The following is a 23,803-nucleotide window of genomic DNA, read 5'->3' as shown; positions in this document are numbered from 1 at the left end:
CTGTGAGGCCTGACAGGGAGAGGACTCATGGAGGTGACAGAAGTGAGGAGCAGGAACCAGCACAGCAGGAAAAGATCTGCCTACAGGTGGAAACCTCTCCTGGCCCCTCCCTTGGCATCAAACACTTGTATCTTATCTGGGAGCCTCACTTGTCTCTCATAGAGTCTCACCAAGACAAAGTGGAAAATTTTGGTAAGTGACATCACTTTATTTTGGAAGTTGACAGGATTTTGAGGTGAACTGAACAGACTACAGAGTTAAAAACTGAAGCTGCGACAAGCTGAAAGTAGAAAAATATACTGTATGTAGATACAAAGGCTTGTTGAAATAGTTAACATTATAAAATGTACCAAAAGTTGTTTTAAATAAGCACACACAATGTCTTGACATGCATGCACTTCATCCTTTGAACTCCAGCTAAGCAGCAATTTCTGATGCAGAAAGCTTCCCAGCCCTATGAGTAGGGGAGTCTGAGGAAATAAAGTATCTTCCCTGACTTCCCTGGTTCCTGGGAAACAGTGTACCTGAAGCAAGCCTGAACTGCAACAGAGCCTGAAATAAAATAAGAGTATTACATTCTGTGGCCAGAAGTGAGGAAGGTGTGTGAATTCCTTATGCACAGGACCTGTGATTTGAGGGTGCTGAATGCAATGGCACTGATGCTCCACTTGCCCTGTGCTCTCAAAATAACCTACAGAGAAACACTTTTAGGTTCCTGTCTCTGCTGAGTTTCACAGTGACTGCTGTGAGGGGAAACAGGGGCATTAAACATTTCTTTTGCATAATGTCCATGGTTTTCATCTCACACCTGAAGTGAGGCAGTACCACAGCTGCCAGGCCAACAATAGAAAAAGAAACCCCACAATACTGTTTCTTTTACAAAACCCAAACACGTACCATCTTTGAGTTGTTATTTCTCAAAGCACTTAAAAGCTGAGGCAGAAGCAGCAGTACTGGGAGGAAGATGGGCAACACAAAAGTACCTTTTTTTTGGATCACTTAGACTTTAGACCTTGATTAAATTTTTATTCCAGCTTAAAAGATTGCATATAGGGCAGCAGTTCTTAACTTAAATAAGCTCCATTCCTGTCTTAAACCAGTTTTGTCTTCAAACTTAGAAGTTAAATTAAGTTTAGCTTAAAATCATCTGTGTTCTTTTCTAGAAAGCCTAACTGAGTTTTGGCAGTAGAAGTACCATACTGATAATGTAATAATCAAACAATGAGTTTCTGACTTGAAGTTCACTTAGAGCAAAAATTAAGAACTGGGTATAGCTGAGACAGGTTAGGTATTTTTAAAAATATAACTACCATCCAGATTTAAAAACAGCAGCAGGTAAATGCCACCTGTGTGAATTCATTAATCCAGCTGACAGATTATTATAAATTGTACGAATCTGTTGTATGCAGATGTTGAAATCAGGCTTTAAAATTCATCTAAGAAAGTTTTTAAAGACACTGGTACAGTGTATTGCACTTGCAGAACAGTTACCTCCTGCAAGATCCCACTCGTAGTGAGTTAAAGTGCCCATTTTCTCAACAGGAATAGGAATGTCACCTTGTCCACCAGATTCTGACTGCAGCAGAATACACTTAATTTTTTCTTCTTGCATAATTCTGTGCTTGTGTATTATTGGAAAGCTATACCCTGATCAAAGGAAAAAAATTCAAGAGCATGAAGGCTTCCATTTCCTTATCCACTCTTCCTACAAAAAATAAGCACCACCCCATACCCGTAGATACAAACAGCCTCAGGCTCTCTTCAAACTGTGCAAATTAAATATTCAGAAAGAATCTCCATCAGCATAAATCTGGCTCCCATTCTGCTCGATGCCACTCTTCAAATGTTGGAGTCAGCCCGTGCAGCAGACCCATCTTTCACTTGGCAAGCAAGGACAGCATCGTGAACACTGTGAAACAGCAACTCTCTTGTTACATTTTCATTAAAAAAATTCAGTCTTGTCAGCTGACTCATAACAGGGCCTACAAAACAAAACCCAAACATGGCATCAGTACATAGACTTCAGTAAAAAGATGGAAGATAATGGCATCCCAGGAAGAAGATGAGAACTTGTTCTCTTACTTGTTGTAACTAAAAAAGTTTGAAATATCCAGGTGGATCACATGCACATTACCAGACAGGTAATTCTCTTATGCAGACACAGACAGAGGCCTATTCTTGGCAGAAGATGCTACTATCCCAAATATCAGATATTGGAACATTTCAGGCTTTTTTCCTTATTACATTACCATTATGATTTCAAGATACTAAGTTCAGTGTAGCATTCACAGCTTGCCAGGTGAAGAAATGGGAGCAGGATTCAGTCCTCACAAAGCTCATTTTATCAATGCTCTACTTTCACTAAAGTTAAAGCTCTAATGTATATGGGCTTGTTTTTCCTCACATCCAAATCTGTGTAAAGTGCTGATATTACTGAGGCACTACTGGCAGCAGAAAATTTGGGAGCAGAGGGAAGGGGACAAAACACAATCTCTCCCATAAAGATCACAAAAAAAAAAATCTCAACTCACCACTACAGCTGGCAATGAAGACACAGACACCAACTCCTTTGTATTCTTTTATAATCTACAAAAGAGTTAAGATGAAGTTAAATGTAGATAGTACATCATCATACACATCACAGTTCTGGAAGCCAAATACTGTGAAAGCTGCAGAATACACATTCCCCATTATTCAGCTAAAACTTACAGTATAAAACCAGTGATTAGGTGAGATACTGGATTGTATTTGAGCAGGAAGTTATGTCTCATGTTGACAGGTTTCTTATTAGGTATCTGGAAAGTTTTCTGTGGGTTTTTCTGGGGAAAAAAAGCCTACTTACTGTTTTTAGTGTTTTTGCTCCAACTGAATCCACAAAGTTCACTGGGGTGAAATCCAGAATTAAAGAGTGAATATTTGCTTTGGGCTCCACAAAATGTTCATGCTCATCATGAGACATGTCTTGTACAGTAGAATCTGCAAATTTTCCATTCACAGGTAAGTCATCACTTGCTATCTCATGTTTTACATTTGCTTCTACGTCGTTAGTCTGGGAGAGAAGATGAATAAAAGGCAGTCAATGCTTTTTCAAAGTAAATCCCTTTGCTCCCCTCACTCGTGTTGTTTAAGCCTTTAAAAGGGGAGAAGCTCCTGGTCACTACAGAAACTGGCTTGACATGCACACACACCTCCATGTCTTGTGTATATCAAGGTTTATTCTCTTATGCCCAGCCTTCTTACAGTCACATATAAACAGCTTAAAGCTGTTATCTCAGGACTGAATTACCCATTTCCTTCAAACACTCACACCTGGTCATCTTTACTGACACATTTTTACTCCATCTCCTTGTCTTACCCCTGGCTGATGCCATCAAGACTTATATATTCAAAATAAAGAACAGCAATTGGGCTCTCAAGTTAGGCCTTTTTTAGGTTTCCCATGGTAAAATCACACACCATCTCCCACCATGGCAGTGAGTTTAAACATGCATAAAAGTACAATCATGTACCTAATAACCCTTCTCAGTTTATCCTGCCCATGCCAGGATTGGCAGGGGGGACGGCACCTTCTTGCTACAGGGGCTCCTAATTAGAATTAGTTTTATTACATCTTATTTCTACATTATTATTCCAAGTGTGTGGGGAGGGGCAGAGGCAGTGTCCTTTTGATTTCTGCCAACACCACTGGTGAGACAGCATGACAGTGTGGAGAGTTTCTGTGCCACTCTGTGCTACCTGAATGCAATCAAGGTCCAACACAATTATCCAGTATAGCAGTGAGCCCCTGATCCTTACACTGTTCCTTCAGCCCCTGTGCCCAGTGCACAGCACTTGCTCCCTAAGCAGCACACCTTGTATAAAACACAAGAGTGCTAACACCTGAAAGCAGTCTGTAAGCTGATAAAGCAGATGCAAATATTTACTGAAGAGCTCACCAGCTTCACCACAGCTTTGGTTCTGCATTTATTTGCTGCCTTTATCTCCCTGGCATGGCGCTTCTGGGCTTTCCTCCTTGCTGCTAATAAGGCACTGGGGTCCACTCCAGTCTGTCAGGAGAAGAAAGTATGATCAGAGGAGATTCAGCTTGTTAGGATGTCACAGGGGTATCAATTTGCACTGAATTAATCACTGCCATAAATTTAAACCAGAAGCCTGCATTTTCCAGCTTCCCTTGGTGGGGGTGAGAACAGTGTAAAGAAGGAATCATCTTGGCAAGCACTGGGTTAACAAGATGAGGGAAAGATGCATTTCATTTTTTTTCTCGAGATCAGAGAGTGTTGTGTTTCAACCAAATGCTGATTGGAGTGCGGAGAGCAAAGGCGAGAGAAGTGCATTTGGGCAATAATCACTAAAATCTCTTGCTTTGTGAGGCCAAGTACCACCCACCTGTTTTGCACAAGACTCGCCATGGGAGCTACAGAAAAATTTTTCACAAGTTAGTACAGGTGCAGTTGTCCCCGGGTCAGGCAGTTGTGCTGTTGCCACTGTCACCCAGAGCCATCAGGGGTGACACAGGGAGTGAGGCACACCCTGTGTGCAGGTCACCTGCTGCCCACCAGAGGCACTAAGTGCCCACAGTATTCCACGGTCTTATACTCCAGTAAAGTTAGAGACCCAGAAAGGAAACTTTTGTTCCCATTCTGTTTTCAGCTCAGCAACTAGTTTCCTGCTGAAAAAAATAAAAGGTTTGACCAATCTGTGCTCTGCACCCACCACTTTCCATTCATGAGCAGTCAGTATGAAGCTACACTGTCTATTCATTCCCTCCCACTATGTTGTTGCTTCCTAAGAGAATCTGTAGCTGGCTGGGTCACCTTCTTATATTTTACAGATCACCAGGGGCTGCAGGCTGAGAAACACTGTGCTAAGGGCTACAGAAAGGAGCTGAAAGATGAGCATGTTTCAGAAGCCAGTTTGAATTTTCAGGACACAGACATTAAAGAATTTACTCACCTTTTTCTTCAGTGCTCTTGCATATGACTCACTATTAGCAAAATAAAGAGATGTATTAGCTTGAAATATTTTGATTCCAGGACATTCTTTAACCTAGGGAAAATATTGGATGTGCACAGTTAAACAGAATAAAAGCCCCTGTGTGATCACAAGACACATGAACACGCAGCAGCACAACAGCCAACCCTGGATGCTCTCAGCATGTGCCAGATAAAGTAGGTTGGCACTGTTGTGAGCAAAGGCAATCAGATTAGAACCTCCCCCTTTCCCAGTGTAATACTGCACACTATCAGTGCCTGGTAACATTTCTCCTTCTGTATTACACCAAAATGTACAGCCATAAAAGAATTTAAATATTTGCAGTTCTCCGATGCTGCTCTTTGCATCTGGTATTACCATGAGGAAATCATGCACTCCTAAATTGCTTCCTTTTTAGCCTCCCTTTCTACAGGCATAATAACTTATTTTCCTCTCTTTCTTTCTTGATTCCCCAAGTATCAAAAAACCCCAACCTTTCAAATCTTTGGTTTTATCCAGACCTTCAGACAGGTCTTGATATTCACTTCTCTCCCCTACTTTAAATGCAGTCATCTCTAAACAGGCTGAACTGTGACATTTTGCATGCAAATGACCTGGCCAGCAACAGAGACCCAGCCTGCCATATGCTGCCATCCCCACCTTTACCCAGGAGGAAATGCTGACTGCATTCAGTGTAACAGAAATGGAGTCTCCTCTCCTTTGCATACAGACATAAATGTCTACACTCATACTCCTGCTTTGTATCATATTTAATGCAGAACTGCATTGTCTTTTTCCATAGGTTTTTACAGACTGGTTCCTCAGTAAAGGAGGACATAACTTTTATAGCAGCATCTTTGAGAACAGAGAGTGCAGAAAATTGTAGTTGTTTTTTGGGAACAAATACAGCATGTTTATATCCACCACACTGACCAAATGTAATGCTTTCATCAGCTTCTGGTTGAACAAAATGGCATTTATGAGAAGCTAAGTGCATGGTGAGCAACTGTCCCATCAATCCTGTAGATTTAATGAGCAGGGGATGGGTGGGATGCTGTTTTGAACAGTTCATGCAATTCTGAAGAACATACAAGTTTGGATTCTGGGCTCCATGGATTCCCTGCACTACTGCCACACAAATAAAGAAGGTGGCCTGGTATGCACTTGTGTTCATAGCAGGGTTGGCAATGGTATTCCTAAACACTTGGACAATGGAACTAGTATAAAACTACTTTTGATCACAGCCTGGTGAAATGTATGTGCAGTACATAGAACTTGCATTTTGAACAAAGCAACTTTTACTACTAACCCCAAATTTATTTCTTTCCTTTCAACAGAGGTGAATGCTCAGCAGCCAGCACTGCATGTGCAGTGTGGTAGGGCAAGGCAGTGAATTGCCACAGCTGTCTTTGCTCCACTGAATGAAACCACCCAATGCAGAAGAACATGTTCCTACCTCTTCATACTCTTCCACATCACAGTAGATGTCAGTGTCAGGAATCTGACCAAGGATTCTGTATTCAGGCCTAGAGAGAAAGGAAACAAGTAGTTCTGGATTATCACTTATAAAGTGGAAAAGTGAGTGTTTAACACAGACTGAAACTTATTTTAAAATTTCATTCTGCAGGGCCTGTCTGGTAGAGGATTATCATGGTTAAATGCAGTCAGCAGTTTAGGGCAGAACACAATTAAAAGAAAATTTGCTTCTGCCAGTGCAAAAACCATTTATAAGCTTAGCACTCAGACTAGAAATGTTGTCATTTTCTGAAAAGCATAAGTGAAAGCATGTGAAAATACAGGGCAAATTCTCTGCAGCACCAACTGGTGCAGTTCTATCGATGGTCTTGCAAATATGCAAACTCAAAATGGCAGAAAATATGCTGCAATTTCAAAGATCCACTCTGCTCCCAGGACAATACCTAAGAAGATGAATATTCCCAACTCACAAGAACTGTGACAGCAAAGTACATTACTGTTCTGTTTGCAACAATAAAACTCTATAGAGATGGCAGAAAAATACTGTTATTTATGCATAATGGAAATCTCACAATTTGCTTTCATTCCAATGCAGATGAAACCAAGACTTTTACAGTTTCCATCTGTCCCAGACCTTGAGCCTGGAAGCCTCACATGCCACTCCTATCCACACATGCATGAAATCATTTCACTGTAGACCTGGAAAGCTCCACAATAAGAGTTTTGTCACTTTGAATGGGGAGAAGTGACTTGAAAACTAGAGGAACAGCCACAGTATTTTACAAGTTAGAACTTTCTTTTAAAATACCTAAACATTCAACCCGTGATAACCTGACACAACTTCAGCTTGTTTGTGACAATTAGTGCACACAAAATGTAATCATGTACTGAAACTGGCAGCAAGAAGACTTTTGAAGTTCTAAACTGTAAGCATTAAAAGAAATAAACAAGAAGATTAACCAGTATGAGAAATGAAAAATCTTCTGTTTATTACTGACAGTGCAAGTTCATGCCCTCTAAAAATTTTGCTCTCAGAAAAAGAAAATGTGAACCCTGGATCAGCGCCAAAGGGCATGACCTATATTAGGAAGGAAATTCCATACAGCGTGCAGCTGAAGAAGGTGGAATGAACTTCTGTTTATTTGCACCCCTTAAACAAACAAAACCACACAGAAGATCGGCAAACACTAATTTTGATAAAGAAGAAATCTGACCTTTGTGTTCTGTAAATAACGGTTATCATTGCAAATGTTATTGCAGTAAGCAAACCATAGTCTAGTCCCAGGAAAAGAGAAGCCACAAAAGCTACCACCCAGATGGCCTAAAACAAAGAAAAGGTCTGAATTATTATGCATCCTTTCCTGTTAACAACAAAAACAACGGCATAACCCAACCTCAAAACCTTTGTATCACTTCTGATCAGGAACAGGTTCTAATGTAACCCACCACGATGCCAGATGGGAACTGCCTTAACCTTTCAGAAGGGCAGAAAAGCTCCAGGCTCTAACTAACATCTGACTGTCACAATATTAATTAATGCCTTAAGTCCTGTTCTCCAAGGAATCCTGTTCTATCATCATCAGACTCCAAATACCTTAGGATTAAAAACAAACAACTAACCAACTCAAGGCTTGCGAGTACCTCTAACTCAGTTCATCCAGGAGAGAAATGCCACCAAAATGTTCCCTCCAATATACTCTTAGCTCTGGCCCACTCCAGCCAGGTGTTTGGTTTATCTTAAAAGATGGCAAATACCTTCAAGTGGTTTTCTTTGTTACTCTGTTTTCCAATTCTTCTCAGACATTCCCACAGCCTTCAGTGCAGTTCCTATAGCAAAACTGCCAGAGCTTTGCTTTTACTGCAACCATACTACTTCTGGCCTGAATTACAAGATTGTTGAGCAACAACAAAAATATTCTCGTCTCCAACAGATCACTCTCCCAGAGTACTTACAGCTCTCTGTCTTAGGTTCATCTGCAATACAACACTAATTTGTAACTCCTTGGTAAGCTTCTATGCCGTTTGGGGGATAGCAATGAAATTAATACAGTAAAACATATGCACTGAGCTATGCAATACTCACCAGCTCAATTTTACTGGTTCTCCAGAAGTGCTTGATATCTCCAAACTGTTTAAACATTCCCTTCAGGTTCACCATGACAATTGCAGCTAGCACTGTCTAAGAACATTACAAAAATGCAATTTTCAGAAGCAAAATAAACCCAATGCCAAGTAAGAACTTCAAAGAATCACAAGTAACTACTTCTGTGATTTATAACTGATGTAAGTCCACTGAACAGATGTTCTATTCAAAAACCCACAACTTTTCAGGTAGTTCAGTGGACATGTGCTTTTACTGCAGCTGCAGAAATGGCAAACCAGTTCAGCTCAGTTTGATTTACTCTTTTCTAGCAAGAGGAATCACATGCTCTTACACTTGCTGATACACTTACAGTGCCTGAAGCAATAGACTATAATCTTAAATTCATGTTCCTCTACAACATACTGAAACAATTCCTGCAACAGTCATATAGTTGTAACCCAAGGTTCAACTCCTATAACAAGAAACAAGAATTGTGCATCGTCTTTTGCACATCACCAGAAATAGTTTTTTTTTAAGTCAGAAATATACTTATTCACAAAAATTTATTTTTATACAAATAAGTATAAACAGCAGCAAACCCAACTCATTATGCTGAGCCATTATCCAGCCCCAGACTTCTACCACCAAGATGTGACTTTCCTTTAACTTTTTAACATCAACCCAGAACTCCTATGCTGCAATCAAATTTGGCCAGCAGGGCCAGGGTAGTTAGTGATTGTCCCCCTGTACTCAGTATTTCTTCATGGAAATGTTTGTCAAGAATTGACAAGGCTACCCAGGAAGTGGTTGAGTCACCATCCCTGGAGATATTTAAAGCAAGTAGATGTGGCACTTAGGGACATGATTCAGTGGTGGCCTTGGCAGTGCTGAGTTAACAGCTGGACTCAATGACCTTAAAAGTCTTTTCCAACCTAAATAGTTCTAAAGGGGAATTACTTGAAGGTATTCTTATGTTCTAAAGACAGAGTCCAGGATATCCAATACTGACTGCTGGATTGTTCAAAACATTATTTATTTCTAGGCAAATTTACAGCAAAAATGCATACAAAATGTAAAGGCTTCTGGATCAAAGCCTAACTGCTGTTTACTAAACCTCCCACAATCTCAAGTTTTAGCAATACTCATGGGCCTCTGTTAACAGTCAATGCAATGCCTAATATGCAAAATTCCCTTACCTGTGGAAGTGGTTCAAAAAGGTATCCAATAGCCACAATTACCAAAAGAACCATAACTGCAGCGAGTGCACCTGCAATCTGAAAAAAGAAAAAAAAAACCAAAAAAAACCCCCAAAAAAACCCAAAAAAACCCCAAAAAAACCCAACAACCCAGAGATTATTTAGAAATGTCCCCAAGGGGAAATATCACTGATTAGCTAACCCTTTGTGCTTTCAACAAGGCTGGTTGTTCAAATGACTTTTGATTCCTTCCATCCACCCATTTAACCTATCATGCCACTTTCTATCCTAACCCAGTCTGGATTTGAAACATGGGAAACTCCAGTTATTTCTTCTGGCTCAGATAGAGAAATACAGCCATCTAGATAAGCTCCAGACTTTAGTTTTGGAGCTCCAAAAAGTAAACTTCTTTTGGCTCAGGATTTGGTTATTTTACATACCTGAGTTTTTCCACCAGTGCTTTCCTGGACAAGACTCCGAGACATTGAGCATGTCACTGAAAAGGTTTGGAAAAATGACCCCACAGAGTTGCATATTCCCAAGGCAATAAGTTCCTGTGTAAAATAATAGAGCAAAAAAAGCCAAAGGCAGTTATACTTAGCAGGTGTACCAAGCTGGAACTATCCACAGACATTAACATCCACATCTTATTTACAGTGTTTTCTAGCAACTTCATTGTAGAGAATAAGCAACCTAATTGTTGAGAATAATTGCTTATTCTCTACAATTCTCTACATCAGCTTGTGCATGTAGTTCTCATGCATGCACAAGCTGATGCATGTTAAATCATCTGTTAAATAAAGTCTCTGATGAAATGCTGGAGACATTTCCCATCCCCAAGCGTTACAAGAATCAATCAGACTGAAAACTAAAATGAATGACAGCACTGCTTGTTTTAAGAATTTCTTCATCTTGGTGATAATTTGAATTTTAACCCTGAATATACATGAAAAATGATTTCTCATGCAAGCACCATTCTTTGCTTCCCACCCTATGTGTTCAAAACCACGAGCAGCCCTGCCTGTGTTTCCATGAGTGGTAATCCATTGCTGTACATGAAAAAACCAATGAGTGTCCACTGCTTCCTCAGGAAGACCCCACATGAGAACTGCTCCCATGAGTGAGATCAAGCTCCATCTACCTCAGTACTGCATTTCTGATGCCTAAGACATGATTTGCTTGTAATGAAGCCTCCCCAGACCATTCTGCACCTTGCTATTTGTAACTGAGTGACTTGAGTCATACATTTCCAATAATTCTCAATGAGTTTTACTCTTTTTGTTTGTACAATCCTTTTTGGATTAATTTAAACACTTGGCATGCACTGCTACTGTGACAAGGAGTTCTACAGTTTAACACTCAGGTGAAGCAGCACCTGGCACCTCCTGAGGAAAAGATTTAGATGCTTAACTTGGGTCAGCAATGATTGTGTTGAGGGTAAATAGAGCCAATTACTTTGCAGCAGCTACAGCTCTGTCCTCTTCTCTCTTTGGGTAACAGCACAATGACATGAAGGATGGGATTGACCTGACCAGATGTAAAATTTCATAGGTAAACTTCATTTACTCTCAGAGGAAGGCAATCACTTTGATAAGGGGGGGGAACAGCTGCTCTGTGCTGTGTCAGATGTGTGCTCTAGGAGATGTGTTACAGCACAGGAACTCTGTCTCCCTTGACACCACAATGATATCGACCAGTAATCCAACTGAAGTATTGATTCCACATTGCACAGGAAGGCCAGAGTAGGTGAGAAGGACATATCATTTTCATTTTAGGGTATCCTAAACACAGTCCTTATCAATCAAATTATGCTCAGAATGCTAAGTATAGACAGGGCCAATTGCTGCCTCAGAAAATGACAAGTTGCCCATTTACAATGGGTGGGAATAAAAAGAAACCATAAAACATAATTGGAATTTTTAAACTCCAGAATTCTTTGACACATATTTATCACATGAGACCTCTATGCTTTGCTCTATTACAGAATGCAGAGAAACTGTAGCAACTCATCAGGACAGTATGGTCAAGTAACGTCTGTCCCAAAAATTAATATTCATGCATATGTCCAAGTATAGCAGAAGCAGGTTTCCCAAAGTGAAGCTGAAAGTGAAACTGGTTATTTAAATACAGCCAGAAGATGAACTTAAACTAATTCCTGGCTTTCAAATGTGTAGGATGTCAAAAATCTGGCCTGATTCCACTACTGAAAAAACCCTCATTTTTGCCAATATCACACTACTTTAACAATGTAATAAAGGTGCTACTGAGAATTTTCAACCAAACAACCCTTCTGCTTTTTTACCTGATTCCCATCGATGGTGTAACCATGCTTAATGGCAAAGATCTTGGCCATTGATACAGCCATTGAAAATCCAACTATTGCTATTGCTACTGCATCCACAAATATTGCTGGGATTAGCTGAATCTCAGGAACTGCTGGTGCACGTAACCTTGGAGATGAAATTAATATTTACAAATTAATATGATAAGAACTATATGCAATACAGAAAAGGCACAGTCTTAATAAGAATGTATCATCCCTACCCTTTAGGAATATTCCCAACAACATCCACTTTGTATGACTCATTCAGATTCATTCCAGCTGAAACTGCTGTGCCAATTATGACCTAAAAATCCACAAACACATTTGTAAACATTATCTAAAAAGAGATAAAGACACCTGAAGAGATATAAAGGTTAGCTGGCTATGATTAATACACACAAGGGGTTACATTTATTTGTCAACCAGTTTTCTATGAGTTAGAGGCTAAAAAAGCAGACAAAAAGGAAGAAATATGATTTTCCCTTCATCATGTCCAACTCATCCTGATTTTATAGGTTTTTTTGTAAACAGTTAAATGGAACATGCTATGGTATGATACGAATCACTCAAATTCCCTTTACCTAAGCCAAGCTCAGGCAAATTAATGTATTGGAAAAATTAAATGCAAGGACACTCCTGCCTGTGTGCACTGCCTTATTGGCATGTGCATTGCCTGTTATCTGTAACGAGAACTGATGCAACAGCAAAGGAAGGAACATCGTTTTGCTATTGCCTATCAATAAACACCCTATTACACCATCTCCTTCATCTCTCACCAGCATCCCTTGTCTTTGTTCCTTCTATCTAGATTGTGCCCATACCTTCATTTATTCCCTTTCTTGACTCTATTATGAGTAGTTTTTTTGAGAGCTGTAGTAATCGGAGACCTCATTTTTAAATCAAATCACTTTTAAAGTTAAAAGGTTGTCTGAGCTGTAGGCTTTGTGTGTATTATGATAGTCTGTTTTACACAGGTATTTTAGAACAGTCATTTGAAACAGAATCAGTGCTGCAGCCAGTTATCAGTCTCAGAAACAGAGAAAGAAGTTTAAGTCCTGATAATTCCAGCTCTTCTCTCTGCTACTGCATTTCAAAAAACAAGCAAGCCTGCAGAACCTCTGAACAGGCATCTGTAAGCACCTTCCTTCAGGAAAGGGTTTTGAGCTCTTGGACTCAAAGTAAGAAATGCCACTCAAGACACTCTGCACTGTCTTGCAGACAATCAATCAATCAAACTCCTGGATAGAGAGGGTTTTACAACCCATATATATCTAACCATTGCTATAGAGCACTAGGTGGTGTTTAAATTGTTTTTTAATTCTTCTTTGGGACTTTTTGCTTTCCATATGAGCATTCCAATTCTTAATTCTAAGAGAATCCAAACCTTCAACTGGATTAAGGTTCAAATGAATTATGTTCAATGGAAGTCACTCTCAAGCTCAGTGTGATAAGACAGAACATGAGACAGTTTCTACAGCTTTAGAATAGCTATATAATTTAGTCACAGAATTTCCCAACTGGCTTACCACAATGATCTCCATAGGAATAGGAACTGGGAGCTTCTTCTTAAACCGGAGATTTATTTCTTTGCCAATCAGCAATAGAACAATGCACGTTGATCCAACAATCAATGCAGCAATATTGGTGGTTGTTATTTTTGAAAACACGGCAGCTAGGCTCTGTAACATACCAGAAGCATCATAATTATTCTTAAAAAACCAGAATCTTCGCAGAGATTTGCCACAAAACAGCAAATTATATATTGCTTTTCAGCTGTGGTTTCATTCTAAATTTACAACCACAGTGAACAAGGGCCTCACCAAAATACCCATTGTTCCTACAAAACACAGAGGACTGGAGTGCCTCAGTGAGAGAAATGCACTTGAATCATTTACAATATCAGTGCTCCTTAAAGGGGGCAAAAATCTGAAGAAAAAACTTTAATGGCGTAAAAAGCCTAAATTAAACCATATCTCTCATCATCAACATTTTCACACATATTCCTCAGTGGCAGCTACCTGAAAGCAATAAATGCAAACTCCTTCTAATACCTTCAAATATTCTTTGGCAAGTCACATTTACTTAGAGCTGCATAAACTATTCTAAAATAGTAAAGCTGCTGATAGAGTTATTGAGGTTGCCATAACAATATGGTTAAATAACAGTGATCCTGCAATGCTGCTGAACTGGCCATTATTCCAAAAAAACTTTTAATTGAAAACACTCACTAAAAGGGTATTAGAAAAAAAGCCTGCTGGAATACTCAAGTTTCTAGAGGGTAAATAACTCCCTATACTGATTATTCCGCCTTCTTCCACTGCACTGAAATAAATAAATAACCTCTGGAGAGGTCTTGGAAAGAAGATGAACATACTCTTCCTTATGCAGATTGAAAATTTCAACAATTGTCAAGATGCTATACATTCAAGATGTTCTGGTAGTATGCATCTTGAATTTGTAACTTCCCTTCTATTTGTTTGGCAATTAGTTTGACTGGTTCCCAGATCAGTGAACTGAACAGCAAATTTTGGAATTAATCAATAATGCAGATTTATTTCCACAAGGTTTGTTACATCTGCACAAAAGTACAGAAGATCCCCACAAAGTATTTTCTATAGCCTCCATGTAAATGAAATCCTGAAACTTCATTATTGCTGAGCCATCAATCTGCTCAAAAGCTTAGGTTTTCACAGACGTCTGAGATCTTCCCTTTTCTTCCACTTAAGAGTGGGAAGATTCTGAGAGCAGCATTTCCTAGCTTTGTAGAACATGCCTGATTTACAGTAAAGCATTTTAGGAGCACATTTTTCCCCAAGGCACAAGAGACTTGCTTCAATGAACAGTATCTGTTCATATTACAAAACTGCAGAGCCCCAAAATCCATCTCGGACCGTGTGTATCTATCACGTCACACTTGGGCTGCACTTTCAGATATTCATATATTGCTATGGCACTTAAAGACCTCATACCCAGTGTTCAACACTGAAGATTATTCTACTTAGTGCCAAATAATACATAAAATCAGGAGAAAGCTAAGGAACTAGATCCAGACTACACAGAATTTGCATGTTTAGTAAGTGTAGTTACTCACATATACAACTGAGAGGGGTCCACTGTACCGGCTGGTCTTGATGCCAAGAAAATACTTTAACTGGGAAACAAAGACATGAACTGCAGCTGCAGTGGTAAATCCTCGCACCAGAGGCTCTGTTAGATAGATGGCCACAAATCCAAATCGAAGGAAACCTAAACACAACTAAGGAAAAAGAGAAGTGTCAACCATGTGACTCCCACTATAGTCTGGATATAGCACACAATGCCACCCCTCTCCTCAATGCCCAAGCCAGATGGGACAAATCTGAGCTTGGCTTTTCTAAAGCCAGTTCAGAAGCAGCCATCAATGCACCCAATCTTCCATGCCACTGGCAGGTCCAGTGTGAGATACAGGTATGTATCTATGCATTATTTGTATGCACTTATGGACAGATCAGAGAACATCAGTTGAGTTTTTCTGATGGGATAGGAAAAAATGAAAAGGGAGAAGATCCCATTTTTTTTCCAGTCCAGCTAAGATGCCAGATGAAGTCCCACCTCCAATGCATCCATCCCCAGTCCTGTTATGTGGCTGCTAGAAAGCAGCCTGTGTCCTACATGGAGCAGTGCAGAAGCACAAGTCTGGTTCCAGGGGATCCAACCTTGACCCAGCACCCCCTGCAAGTCCAGCAGCAGAGCTGCCCTTAGAGCAAACTGTGAGCACCTACCTGGATAAGTCCTGAAAGAAAGGCCAGAGCCACAGCTACCTGCACCCTCTTGGTATCCCTAGCACTGTAATATTCAAGGACATCTGTAATATTAGTAGAATTAGAGTCCAGAGAAATCATTCCATCAGGCACTTCTCTCACAGCAACGCCACCAACCATCATACTAACCACAGCAAAGGTGCCTGAAATAAGAGGGAGAGGAAAGTTATTGCTTAAAACCTGGCAAGTTTTTTTTTTTTTTTTTTCTTTCCTGTTTGTTTTTTTTTTTTTTAGGAGTGGTTCTTTTTGAGATATGTAGAATTAAACTAAGAGCTTTCTACCTTAATAATGTATTTTTAGTCCCCAAAGCTGCTCCAGTACTCAGCACCATTAAGGCCAGTTAGATGGTGAACCTACATCTCTGCAGGAGGTAAACACCATCATTTCTTTTCTATCTCAGTTTCTAATTTGCAAATTAAAGATTCATCCTGGCCACACAGACAGCTGACTGAAGCAATGAAATCATAGTTCAGGAGTTTGCAGCATACATTTCCAGACCTAATCTGATACAAGATGCTCTTCTACTGCTTCCAAAGTAAAATGGATAAACTAACAATAAAAAGTACTGGTTATGTTCCACATATTTGTGTTTCTCCTATGCACTTAAATTTGAAGTAATGGAAAACAACTACGCCTTTCCAATTTTATTTTTACAGCTTTATTAAACACACCCACACACATATACAGACAGACTTTCAGTTACCCATACAGATATACCTATTGATATGTGCCTGGAGGTTCCAAAAAAAGTATATAGAAAAACAGGATAAAATGAAGAATATAGGCCAAATACTGGGGGAACAGCTGCCAGCAAAGCATAGGCTAAACCTAGAAAACAGACACAAATATATATGTTAGATAAACAACAACAACAAAAAAAAACCACCTGAAGCAAAGGGATTTAAGCCTACATCTAATAGGAAATCTAGAGACTTGTCCCAGGTTTAAAAAATAGATCTTGCAGTGAATAGTCTTTAAAATATGAAATGCTATAGGGAAGTGTCTAGAAATATGATGGGTTGAGCCAGGAAAGCAAAGTCTCTAATTACAGGCACTGCAGGTGTGTGTGTGTTTGTGTGTACACATGTGCATCTGTTTTCCCTTTGTGGGTGGAAGCACTCCTTAATGGCCAACAAATGCCTTATGTTGCTTTTGTTTTCATCTGCAGGAGAATCTAGTTAGAAACACCCGAACCCTCATAACAAATGGGACACATTTGACTTTGTCTTCCTTTTCTCATCAGACATGGTGTTCATGGCCACCTATAACTGACTAAACACTTCCCTCCTCCCTCACCTCAGAATGACTGGGATGACATAACAGTTTATGTTTCCACAAAACATGCTTCAAAATGTAAAATAAGCAGAGAATAATTTCTGACAATCTGTAAGGTCACAGAGCTTTTACAGTCTGGTATTCTTCCCAAAAACAAAGTCCTTTTTGTCATTAAGCCCTGTCCAGTTCCATGCAGTGGAATGCAATCTACATCGTTCCTATCTGTAATGGGGGCTGGCAACCAAAACTGTGGACCTGTGGGGGAACAGCTCTAAGGGACACCAGGGAAGAACATCTCCCACCTTCTGTGTGACTCAGGGCGTGCTTTATCATGGGACCAGGCTCACAAGCAAGTGGTGTTCACCATGTGATAGGGCACGTAACTGTCCCAAGCAGTTCTAGCCAAAACAATAGTTCTACACAGCTTGTGCTAATGAGAATTGACACCAGAACAGAACAAAGGGGCCTCAAGGAGAAAACACTGCCTTGGCTTGGTTCTGCACTCTCAACAAGCTGGTAACACACCTGTGTGTTCTTGCCACACTTGGGCACACTGGTCCAAGTAAGGGGTAAAAATCTCAATGGGTCAGTGCAAATTCCAAACAGAAGCAATGGTTTACCCACCATGGAGAGCCAGGGATACTCGAAAACACCACTCCCTAATAATTTAAACTGGGAGACAAAGCTTCACATTAAAAAAACAAAAGAGCTAAACCAAAGGATCTTCTGTGCCATCCAAGTGCTCTTGTGCAGTGCAGTAACTCACAGGGCCTTATTCTACCCTAAGGAACACCTGAGTCCTAACCAAAAACTCATATTCTAACCAAAACTGGACTGATGGTATTGTTTATTGTCTTGCTCAAATGAGCATTTCATTAAGTATTTGTAAAATTCATCCCACAGATCTTCTCTCACCCAAGGAGTACCTCTCCTAACAAAACAAACACCCTGTTTTGTAAGAGCCTGGCCTTTAATATGATGATGAACTTAACAGTACAAGTAACTAGAACTGAAAATCAGTGTTCAAAACTGGGAGGGTGGGTCTATGTGAAGTTCCTAAACTGAATACCCTTTTATTCCCTTTCATTTGTACTGGCATTTTTAGAGACTGTCACTGCCAAGGGAATAAAGAGATATTGACTTGATAGGAGGCCATGGTTAAACACCGTGGTCATTGTAGTTCTGCCTGGAATGATTCCCAGGCTTTTTTGAACTCATGCTTGTTTTAATTACATCCATTCCAGAAAAATGAAAGTTCAACTTTTGTGTTTTAAAAAAGGGAAAGATTAGGAGCAGTTTAAGGACATGTTTACAGTCACCAAATAAATAGTGTTTACTTTAAAAGAGAGTCACAAAATTAAGTATAAAGTTCACTGCTGACCACTTAAATTTTAGTGTTCTTTCAGGTCATGACATAAATTATGTTTCAGGATACAACTGGCAATGTTTGTGTCTAGTATATGACAGATATGCATGAGAATTAATCACATTAGCTATCAGTTTAAGATAAGTTGATGCTTCCATGCGTGGAAGAAAAAACAACTTTAATCATAAAACTTACACAAAACCAGGAAGATTCAGAAATAAAGAAATGATCTGCATAGACTAAGTTAGGGTATTTAATTATTTTAATGGGTTACCACCCGTTAAAATCTTGGATTTAGAGATGAACTTTTCCGACCTGCCTCAGCCTAGAGTAAACAAGTGAGATGCAAATATGAAATAAGTCAACACAGAAGTAAACTTATATATGCTTAATTACATCACCCTCTGGACAGGGCTCTGCACAAATCAAGGAATTTCCTTGACTCCAAGACCTCCCAGAAAAATCTGCTGAGACTGTGGCTGCTATGGTGAAGCTGCCATTCCCAGAGCAGTGGGCACCCCATAAAGATATTGCTGTAAAAGTGCTGTTGTTTTCTAACCTCCTAACACTTTTGAAACTGCTAATATTAAGTGCTGGGCTAAACAAAAGAATCTACTGGTCCATTCACCAAGAGCTGAACAGAACAGTGAACACTGGCTTTCTCTGTCTCCCAGAGCGTGCTCCTGCTTCAGGACTGGCCTCCACTTAGGGTGACACTCCCAATTAATTTAATAGAAATTTCCATAGATTTTCAGTCTTGTTAGGGATGATTTATTTTTGATTTATTTTCACCACGTAAATCGCTTCCTGCTACTATGGTTCCAGTATAAACTGGTGACTTCTAGCATTAGGGATAAGTCTGTGAATTCTTGCACATTCTTCTCTGGTCAAATTCAGTTTGGTTACTTTGTCCCAGTTGCTCTCTGAAACATAATGTCTATATATCTGTTAGATACTGCTACCCTCTGAAGGAAATTTGCCAGGACTTTCAGGACAATGAGATCAGTAAATAATATGGTGCATTCAGCCAAAGTTTAGACGTGCACTTAAACTGTAAAAAGCTGGTCTACCATTGAGAGCTGTGGATACTGATTAGAGAGGGAGCTTCTTTCAAAGTTTGGTGCATATCACTGACTTGCAGTTTTAAGGGAATCATCATTCTGGGCTGGTCTGCAGAATCCATGCTGATCCCCACACAAAGCCCTGAGATACACATCCTGTTCTCAGCACCTCTTTCAGGATGCCAAGCACTGCCATAAAAGCACACACAGAAAAAGCAAAGAAGAGATAATTAAGTCCAGAGGCACACTCACCTTGAGGAAGCTGCATGACCCCAGTGCTTATACCTGAGATAATGTCTCCCAGTAAATATTCCTTCACTGGGTAACGAGGAAGCCATTTTAAAATTGGTAAGAAACGGTAAAGATGAGACTTGGCTTTCTTAGAAGAACAACTGGAAATACAAACCAGAAAGAAAGTTACACATTAGCAGGTGACAAACAGGTTTCAAAAATTCTCTTTTATCCCTATACAGGAAAACATCTCCTTTACAGGCAGGCTCAGCCTCCTGATGACAGTAATTTCTGAACATGGTTAAGCACAAACAACTATGCCTCCAGTTAATTTAGCCCTTAATCACATGTTAGTGCTGTTCACAAACCTTACGGAACTGGAGAAGAAAACAAAAGTCTTGTGAGGCTGGAGGGGGAAGTAAAACTGTTCCAGTCTATGCACAATTGAGTGGTCACACCTTTTCTGAGATCATCCCTAGTAACAATCTCCTGAGCATAACTTGATTCCTGATAGTGGTTTTCACTCATCAGAGTCCTTTGCAGTGCTTTCCCCCATTTACTAGTTCTGTGCTTTTATACTTTTTTGATCATAATATATTCTTATGCTTTAAAAATACCAAATATTTTAATTTAACCAGTACTTATTACTATCACTACCAGTACTGACAGACCAACTTTCAGGTTGTTTGAGAACATAACCCTTCTTCACCCAGAAAGGCAAGGCACTGAAGCCAGCAGCACTGACCCTTGTGGCTCTTAGCAGAGCTATTAACCTTTTGAAACCTTGACTCATGACAAATGAATAGAGCCAGGAAACACTTATCTCTATCCAGTACTGCCTTGCATCATACCTTGATTGTACTGTGGTAAGCTTAACCTTGGCTAAAAATGTAACACAGGGATTGTATAAATGCTTTTCTGTGTAGGAAAATTGTAAGAGAATTGCTGAGATTTGTTAGCATTTCTGAATTGCACAGTGAAGAAGCTTGTTGCTACAAGTGAGAGAGTCATCCACACTTCATGGTTAAGTAGATTTTATCACAAGAAGGAAGATTTTGATCCGCATTTTTTTTACTCAGGACAGATAAGTTTTCTGAGGAAGAATTAAGTGTCTTTACCATTGAAGCCCTTCCATATACCAAAGCAAATTTCCAAATATTAAATCATGTGAACAGGAATATTTTATAGAAAAGCAATTCTGTTGTCCTGCAGAACAAGGTTTGAGAAAGAAGTGGAAAAACTCTGCAAATGAAGCATGGATAAACATAAAGCTAATGAGAACTTAACCAGAACTTCAATCCCCTGGTACCACAGAGCAAGAGAAGCACAGTTAAAGACATTTCATGTCTAACCAGATGATACTTAGATTCCAAGGCAATTAATTAAAAGCTAGAGAATGCCTTTAGTAAGTTCTTATTAGACTAATACTTTAGATTTCTACACAGCTATCACACTTCTCCATTTTTCTGTGAAAGGATCATGTGAAGCACAAATTTGGCCATAAGTATTTCCACACAAAAAGGACAGATATTTTTCTGTGTGTTACAAATTCATGTCATGCGATTTGACTAATACTTCACATTTTTATGCTGCACATTTCCCTTTTGCATTTTGGTGAAGGCAATTCAACTAATTTATCCATCATTTTCTAATATAGTTATACATTAACATTAAAAGCATGTACACAGCTTCTTCCCAATCTTGCTGGGAAGTAAGAGTAGAATTAGTAGTTTTATCTTTTAGGTTTCTTTGAAGAGATTATCAGCTAAGTGCATGAATCAATTAAGAATGATAATATTTCTAACCAATAAAAGAAGATAAGACAAAAACCCTACCGACAAGAATGTGCAATCTTCTGCCCTAAAGTCTGAGGGGTTTTCTGTCGCCTGTGCAGCTGTCCTTGCAGGAGCTCCTGGCTGTAGACTGGTCTCTGCACACAATACCTCTCGGTCTGCTCAGGACATGCTTCTTGTTCTTCAGCATGTTCCATAGTTGATCCCAGCAGTGAAGGAGGAACAGATCCACGGTCTCCACCGAAAAACCTGGTTGCAGACAAAATGAGTTTGATTTCCTTTTTAACCTCAGATTTGGCATTTCCTTTCAAATAAAGTATTTTGACAAGCTAGAGACAAGAACTGTGATTGCAGTCTAATTAGTCTGTAACAGCAATAAGAAAATAAATCACACTTGGTCTTTAGTATATGCAAGCTATTAATTTATGCTTCTCTCATGTAATTAAAGCTTTTGCATTAATTACTTTGTAAATAAGAGCTGAAATGAACTTATAAGGTTGTATTCATGCTTATCTGGATTTTCCCTCAGTTTTTTAAAAATATGTCATTGTAGGAGGGAGATTCCTTTATTACTCTGTTATTTCCTGCTTATTCACAAACTGGCATGTCCATTTTCAAAAGACAGAACTCTGACTTTAACACTGAGAAACCCATTTCTTTCTTCCAGATTGTCAGTTGCTTTCAGCATTCATCCACCTGCTTTCCCTTCTATTTCAGAAGCTTCATTTTCCAAACAGCATCTCAAGGATACACAATTCACTACTTTCAAACAGTTATTATTTCAATGGATGTGCCACTTACTGCTACTCTCAATCTGCACTGACTAAAACAGGAATTGGGAGATGTGCCCAATTTTAAAAATAGGCAGAAGGTTTGTAAAGATCTATTTGTCTTTCTGATTCAGTGCCACAAACATGTTTAAAAGACACTCTGCTACTTCCACTGCCCCGTGTTTGCTGCTTTCAGAAATACTGGGCAAGAAACTCAACTCCCAGTTCTGAGCAAAGTGACAGGACTGCTATGTCGTTAGGCAGAGATGCTGGCTAGTGCCACACTCGATGACAGGACGTGAGTGCAGTGGGAAACAGAGCCATCATTGTGAACAAGGCCTTGGGCTCAAGTCCAGCAAGTCACTTAAGCATGTGTTTGCCTTCAACCAATGGTGCTAACCAGGGGTGCTCTGTTTTTAGCTGTACATCAATACTTTTCTGGGAAAGGGTTACCACAAAGAAATTAAACAAATTGCTACCTAAACATCAGACAAAGATAACCGTGATTGGTCTGACAGTCTGATTCAGCAAGTACAGTCGGATCATAAGCAAAATACCAATATTGCTATCTATGCCTTCACTTTGATGAAAGTGCTGGAATTTTCCACTCAGGTCTTGGTAATCTCTATCTCCTAGAACTGACACAGCCTAGCATCTCTTCAGTTCTCAGTATTTTGTAAGCAATACTTTCCCTACACTGTCAGCCACAAAAGGATATTTCTACTAAAATTGTAGTTTTTTATTGTCCTGGATTTGTGAGATAAGAATGTATTCTATTTGCCATCTGTTGGAGGTAGGGGGCAGTTATCTTATCTCTTCCAAGAACAATGTCTCCCTCAGAGGAGATGTCTCCTGCTAATGGGCCATTAAGTGACTCACTGCATGACTGATAAGGTACATCATCCCATTGTGAGATGCTCCACCCAGAAGGAGGAACCAAGCATTCCTACCTGCATAAAATAAGCTTGGTCTAAGCCATCGGCCCCAGTTTTCTTCACTGGATTCCCAGAGGAGCAGCCATCTTCGCTGGATTCCCAGAGAAGCAGCTGCTTTCCCTGCTGGATTCCCAGAGGAGGACCAGGCCCATCTACTCTATCACCAGACCTTCACAGAGAACTATACCCTTCTACAGGATCTCTGCTTCAGCAGCATTTCATCTGCCACTGCAGGAGGCACAGCCACCATCCAACTGGACTTTTACCAACACCCTGACTCCTCAGGGTGTCAGGTTTTCTGACTGTATCAGTAGTTTTGTTTGTACTAATTACATTTGTTGTTCTTTTTTTTCTATTTTAGTTTTTTTTCTAGTAAATAACTATTATTCCCATTCCCATACCTTTGCCTGAGAGCTGTTTTTTTTATTTTGAAATTGTGGTAATTCGGAGGGAGGGAGGGGGTTTACCTTTCCCACTTCACAGGAGGCTTTTGCCTTCCTTTACAGACTCCTGTCTTTTCAAA

At 39.7% G+C, this 23,803-nt stretch overlaps 1 protein-coding gene across 3 annotated transcripts in view; it reads right to left on the bottom strand.

Moving 5' to 3' along the window:
- Positions 1 to 207: 207 nt before the first annotated feature.
- The window catches only part of SLC26A5 (solute carrier family 26 member 5), a 35,258-nt gene continuing 11,662 nt past the window's right edge, over positions 208 to 23,803 (bottom strand). For 2 of the 3 annotated variants that reach the window (XM_083859082.1, XM_083859083.1), the window contains exons 2-19: positions 21,618 to 21,824; positions 19,804 to 19,943; positions 16,567 to 16,677; positions 15,811 to 15,992; positions 15,141 to 15,305; positions 13,576 to 13,728; positions 12,271 to 12,353; positions 12,029 to 12,176; positions 10,167 to 10,280; positions 9,727 to 9,804; positions 8,531 to 8,626; positions 7,662 to 7,768; positions 6,428 to 6,497; positions 4,954 to 5,046; positions 3,936 to 4,046; positions 2,843 to 3,049; positions 2,532 to 2,586; positions 208 to 1,982 (exon numbers count right to left, since the gene is read on the bottom strand). In XM_083859082.1, coding sequence (XP_083715208.1) covers positions 1,840 to 1,982; positions 2,532 to 2,586; positions 2,843 to 3,049; positions 3,936 to 4,046; positions 4,954 to 5,046; positions 6,428 to 6,497; positions 7,662 to 7,768; positions 8,531 to 8,626; positions 9,727 to 9,804; positions 10,167 to 10,280; positions 12,029 to 12,176; positions 12,271 to 12,353; positions 13,576 to 13,728; positions 15,141 to 15,305; positions 15,811 to 15,992; positions 16,567 to 16,677; positions 19,804 to 19,943; positions 21,618 to 21,772 — 2,211 coding nt within the window. In that variant the 5' untranslated portion in view covers positions 21,773 to 21,824 and the 3' untranslated portion in view covers positions 208 to 1,839. Of the gene's footprint in view, positions 1,983 to 2,531; positions 2,587 to 2,842; positions 3,050 to 3,935; positions 4,047 to 4,386; positions 4,415 to 4,953; positions 5,047 to 6,427; positions 6,498 to 7,661; positions 7,769 to 8,530; positions 8,627 to 9,726; positions 9,805 to 10,166; positions 10,281 to 12,028; positions 12,177 to 12,270; positions 12,354 to 13,575; positions 13,729 to 15,140; positions 15,306 to 15,810; positions 15,993 to 16,566; positions 16,678 to 19,803; positions 19,944 to 21,617; positions 21,825 to 23,803 lie in introns of those variants that run through there. The other variant, XM_083859084.1, reaches the window with a different exon arrangement.

Source organism: Zosterops lateralis (genome assembly GCF_965231275.1).
Source record: "Zosterops lateralis genome assembly, chromosome: 4".
Classification (NCBI taxonomy): domain Eukaryota; kingdom Metazoa; phylum Chordata; class Aves; order Passeriformes; family Zosteropidae; genus Zosterops; species Zosterops lateralis.
The sequence above is the reverse complement of the archived record's forward strand: the minus strand, read 5'-3'. Positions and strand labels throughout refer to the sequence as shown.